The sequence below is a fragment of the Fopius arisanus genome, unplaced genomic scaffold (assembly GCF_000806365.1).
Source record: "Fopius arisanus strain USDA-PBARC FA_bdor unplaced genomic scaffold, ASM80636v1 scaffold00012, whole genome shotgun sequence".
Lineage (NCBI taxonomy): Eukaryota > Metazoa > Arthropoda > Insecta > Hymenoptera > Braconidae > Fopius > Fopius arisanus.
In genome coordinates this window covers 1302094-1308093 of record NW_011887751.1, presented here as the reverse complement: position 1 = coordinate 1308093, position 6000 = coordinate 1302094, and the positions used below count along the sequence as shown (strand labels likewise).

The 6000-nt window shown below is 34.2% G+C and overlaps 1 protein-coding gene across 2 annotated transcripts in view; it reads left to right on the top strand.

Moving 5' to 3' along the window:
• Nucleotides 1-4681: 4681 nt before the first annotated feature.
• The window catches only part of LOC105263050 (FMRFamide receptor-like), a 117110-nt gene continuing 115791 nt past the window's right edge, over nucleotides 4682-6000 (top strand). The window contains exons 1-2 of one of the 2 annotated variants that reach the window (XM_011299014.1): nucleotides 4682-5078; nucleotides 5115-5546. In XM_011299014.1, the coding sequence (XP_011297316.1) occupies nucleotides 4697-5078; nucleotides 5115-5546 (814 nt within the window). In that variant the 5' untranslated portion in view covers nucleotides 4682-4696. Of the gene's footprint in view, nucleotides 5547-6000 lie in introns of both variants that reach the window. The other variant, XM_011299013.1, reaches the window with a different exon arrangement.

Genomic DNA, 6000 nt, shown 5'->3' with positions numbered 1-6000 from the left:
AGCAAAACAACAATGATCGATCCATACTACAAGGCCAAAACAGTTTCTGTATCCATGCGGACACAAAAAGTGGTTTTGTCTTGATACTTTAGTAATATTTATTTGAGATGAGTGAAGAATTTCGTCAAGGCTTTCACTCAGTCTTAAGCCATGGAAAAATGAAAGAGGGAACTTGGTTGTTCATCAAAACTAGATATGATCTAGGGAAGGGCAGTGGAATCCCGGAAGATGATTGCTCAAATTTCCTCGGGGATTTCCGTTCTGGAGATGCGTTTGTTCTACCTCCTCACTCGGGAAGATGGCTGGTCCGTTTCCGTATACAATTGTGGGGTTTGTTTACGACGACGGAGTTCGTAAAGTATCCAATTTCCGTACATAACAACCAGATTATGTTATTGAAACGTCAGGTACACATGTATAACGGCGAATTCGTGATTGTTCCTCCAGTTTTCTTATCTCAGATAAGCGATAATTGCGTCGAGACAATCCGTTCTATTGGTAACAATAAATACGTCGTGAATTTGACAATTTAATCGCGGAACGATTAGTCAAAGAAATACATCGTCATTGCAGTTTCGAATCTCCAATGGATCGAATAATTTTCGTCGTTGCATACGAAAGCTACTATCGCAACAAATATAGCAGTAAGAATAATCAAACAAAGTTATATGAACAAAAGTACAAAATAAAATATATTGTGTGTAGAATCTAGTTGAAATGAACCATTCGTTGAGCGTAAAAAAATTCCATATTCTAGTTCGCTATTATTATGCTATCTTTCTCTTCATTTTCTCCATAATTTGTTTGGAGTGAACTTCCATTTGCCCAAGGGTATTCAGCCAGGCACAGCATATATGTTTTTTTGAATTACATAGTCGGAAAGAGGTAGAATAATAATAAGAAATAAAAAAGTGTGTAGAGCAGATATGGCATAACACTGAAAATTTGTATTATAATCAGTATTTTACGTAGACAAATGAGAAATGAGGAAGAATATGTGTGACTTTATCCATTAACAAATTAATGGAGTGTTTCTAGGAGATAAATTTGATTAAGAATATATATTTCTATATATGGTTATGTATATAGTAATATTTAAGATCATTAACACTAATTATGTCATTAAGAAACGAAATGGAGTTCTATGATTTTATTGTAAATTTTGATAATTCTAATTCGATTAACTTTGTTGCGTCACGATTTCCATTAGATATTTGATAATGATATTTGATTAATGATTATAATTATTTGAGCCACGTTACTCAACCTGACCACCCAAGTGAAGGTGACTTCTACTCCTATGAACAATAAGAAAAATGTATCTTCTTGTTTCATTTTTTTATACTAATAATACCTTTATTTTTATTCTTAATTTTTTTTTTCATTTTTAGTGATTAATTTCATTATTTTCGACGAAAATACGCAGTACGTCTCCTAACGTACCAGCTTTTTATTAAGTTATTGCAAGTCGTTTTTATTTATTTACGTTATACTAGACTCTATTGATTATATATTTTTTATTATTGAGGTTTTACAATTCGCTAGAATGAATCAGCCATATGTTTTAAGTTAAAATTCTCATGAGTGTTCTCTTCGAATCCATTAACTTGATTAATTGTTGCATTTTATTTTATTTTATAAAGATATTTAAATTACTAAAAACGTATGTCTTCAAAGTTTTGTTTAACAAGTAAATCTTCTTTCATTATCAATAAATGGTTGTTTGAACCAAATAAAGCTTCTGCGAATCTCCATCCAAATGAAATAAATTGTTCTTTTAAGCTAATGACCGTTTATTTGATTTTAGTACTTTACAAATTATTTAAAAGTGTCATCTGGAGATAATTATTTTTTTTTCGCAGAATGCAAAGTGGTCAAATGTTTCATCTCCTTAACTGGCGCAATCCTCAAATTTATATTGTCTTTTCTCTCCACGCTCACGGCAAAAGGGACTTATCTATCTTTATCTTAAATCGCCCACCTGTCATACAGACAAGAGATATTTGCGGCCATGTACTATCCTTTTATGAGTTATTATGAGTCATTGACGTCATTTATGTTTGTTTCAAACTCCTATTGTCAGACCATAATGTTAAATTTCCCCTACAAAATAAATAGAAAAGTAATTCTCGAGAATCAATGAAATCATTTGTTAATGATTAATAATTGTCATTCAATTCAAATTTTGCATGCAAACAATAAATTCTTGTTCCATATAATTAAATTGGTTTTATTGATATAAGTAAATCAATTGGTTTATGTGTAACAACTATTTCTTTGAAATACACGGAGAACAGAGCCATGGTGAAGAGATAGATAGATAGATGTGTATTTATTAGCAAAAATGCTATGCAGATATGTTTCATACAATGTATAACAATATGTTGTATAGATGTAGCTCGAATCCGTTACTTATCAATATTATTATTATTAGACATATAGGAATATCCACGCTTAATAGAAATAACTATAATTTATGAAGCATGACTATGTTAAAGTAATTATTTCTATATGCTATAGTGACAATTGTATTGTGCCTATAACTATACTATAATGCATCGTAAGACTTTCGATGGTAATGGACTCGATAGGTATAGTAAACAAGTGGGGAATGCCATTATATGGAACAGCGTATAGCTGTTGTTGCTAAGAAATTAGCAACAAGCTTCGGAATGGATTTTCTGAAAATTGGAAAATAATAAAGGTAGTTCCATCATCTTTTCACGTGAGTATCAATGCTTTGAAAAAAAAAATTGAACAGCGATTTCATTGATATTGCTCATAATATTTTCCGTTAATTACAAAGATAAAAAAAACCGGATGTACATACGATCAAGATCCTATTAATATCATTTTTTAAGTGATCATTGATTTCCATTTTATAATTACTTGAGTTATCGTTGAAAATCAATTTTCGAACAAATACGAATATTTCTGAAACTTAGAGAAATGAAAAGAATCACCTCATCCCATAATAATGTGTACTGTAGTTGTCAATAGTATTATAGTAAAAATTGCCATGAAGGTCACGCTGAAGAATCATTGATGATACTCTTATGGTAAAATCTCATATATTGCAGTAATGTCTACCATTTCCTTTACTCCGTGTAAAAAAAAATAGAATACAAATTTGTATATGATGCTATATAGAGCTTTCAGTTATTTTATCTTCATCATTCATCTGATTCTTATTGCCTTATCAAGATTGTTATCAAAAAATTAGAAACAAGATGTAAGTACAAATAAAAATATTGATGAGCAGTAGAAAATCCAATTTATAATTCCCATCTTAAAATTGATGACACGTCCGAATATCATCGTACCTGTTTCATCGAAGCGCCTGTTCCGCGTAGATAATGGAAAACTCAATACGTCTCTGAATGTCAGAGCAAGTCTGAATCGACAACAATTCTTGTATCCCATCAGACATGACTCAAACTGTAATACCTTTTTGCACACTTACTCCTCCTCATTAAAGAAAAAATTAAATAATTGTGCAAGCACTACTCACACCATCAAACTTCAGCATCTTGTTTATCAAAAATGTAAAAACCACGAAAAAATGGTTAAAACTTAGAGTTTCAGGCATTGCACTTCCATCAATGATGTGAGAGGTCCTCAAGAGCATGAACCCGAAGCAAGATCTCCACCCTGAATTATGTAAAACTCAATTGTCTCCTTTTTGACACAAAGAACATTAAAATGGCAGCTCCAATTTTCCCAAGTAGTTCCACAACTCTTTTTTTCATTCTCTTTTCGGCATTCAACATAAAGCAGAAATCTCGCTTGCAGGGAATGTGAAGAGCAGCATAAAAAATGACTGGAAAATGTGTTCATCGATTTTGTTCCATTCTCGCCAGTGAATTATTGAAATCCGCACAAAAGCTATCATCTACCCTCTCACCCTCAACCTGTAACCACCAAAATCCGTAAAAAAGTGAGAGGATCCATCTTAAATTGAAGTAATACGCTCCTTTTCCACTGTGTGTTCTCTCCGCAAACGTAGTCTCAATTCCCCACCCAAAGTATCAAGCATCAGAATGAAAACGCATGCGTCGCGACGCCGAGCTGTTTGGTGGGTATCCGTTTCCCTCGAGCTGTGAATATCACGTCTGTATCATATTCGGCAGCCGCACGCGGAGCCGAACACAAACGTAGTGCAAGTCCACCTCAAGCTTTTCTTAATCTCCTAGACCTCGCTCTGGATACCTCAAGCAAATTAACGAAACAAATTTCTGAAACATCAATATGACATGTGATCATTAAAAATGTGTATAAAATTAGTGAACAGTGATAAGAGTTGATGGGGATACCCTGAAGATAGAGATGCTCGCGCTTCCTGGTCCATGATATCATCATCACCATCTCCATCACCATCACCATCATCACTACCATTACCATCGTCACCAATTGCATTGATTCAATATCAATTAATACTTATAGCGACCAAGGTATCTAGTCAGTCTGAACACTTTCATAAAGTTACAATCAGGATCGTCATCTTCCTGAGTTATTCGAAAAAACTTGAGCTTCAATGATGAACTCTACAGACTCAGCGTTAGATTATAGATGTGGACCAGGTCTAGATGGTCTTCATCAGGAGTACGTCAAGGTCCATGGTTGGGCAAGCCTGTTGGTGTGCATCTTCGGTTCAATTGCCAATACTTTAAACATAGTAGTGCTATCACGACGCGAAATGTCTTCGCCAACCAATGCCATCCTGACTGGACTCGCTGTAGCTGATCTTCTCGTGATGATCGAGTACATTCCATACGCAAGCCACATGTACCTCTATCATCGTTCAAGAAGAGACACCTATACCTACGGATGGGCGGTATTTGTCTTGATCCATTCAATCTTCACTCAAGTCTGTCACACAATATCAATTTGGTTGACAGTGACACTAGCAATTTGGCGGTACATTGCAGTTGCCTATCCCCAGAGTAATCGTCAGTGGTGCAGTTTCCGGAGAACTATTATGGCTATTGCTGGTGCGTACGTAATATGCCCATTGATATGCTTACCCGTATACTTCACAACCCAGTTAACGTCAAAAATTGAAGTACTAAATAGTGATGGTAATTCAGTCAATATTAGTGTGTACAACGGAACAGAAATGCTTACCAACGAAACATTGTGGTTTGTTGACTTGAGTGAAACAATGAAGACGCATGGATTATTAAATTTGATGAATTTGTGGATGTACAGTGTTGTAATTAAGCTCGTACCGTGTCTAGCCTTGACCATTTTAAGTTTGAGGCTGATTCTTGCACTCCTAAAAGCTAAGAAAAGGCGCAAGTTATTGACGAGTAATAATGTTTTCAAGAATAGTGATGAAAATGTGGTGGAGAATTTGTATGATATTAAACCGAGTAAAAAAAAATCGTCAAGATTACTGGATAAAGAGAGACAGACTGATAGAACCACGAGGATGCTTTTGGCCGTTTTGCTACTGTTTTTACTCACGGAATTCCCGCAGGGTGTTCTCGGGTTACTCAGTGTCATTCTCGGGACTGGATTCTTCAGGACTTGTTACGTGAAACTTGGTAAGATTGTTATCCGTGTTCCCAGGGAAGAGAGGGTCGTCAATGCTTGCTCATTTTTCATGATTTGATCCGATCCCAGACCATATATATATATATATATATATATGGAAATATATTGTACCAATAAGTAGTAATATGTGTCGCTTTTTGGTAATTTACTGATATTTTCCCATCTATGATTTCCGATACATAAAAAAATATATTGCGATTACTATAGGTACACTCTTATATGGTTATTATATATTGAACCACATATATGCTGAAATAAATGGTTTCATATATTTTTGTGGGATAAGGGAAATATATTCGATTCATATACTGGCTAGAGAAAAAAAAAGATTGATACGCAGAGCTTATCCGCTTCCACTGAATATCACGCATTATATTATATATTATATTATGCAAAATGCATAAAAAATATATGAGGCATATATGTTATTATATACGATAATCG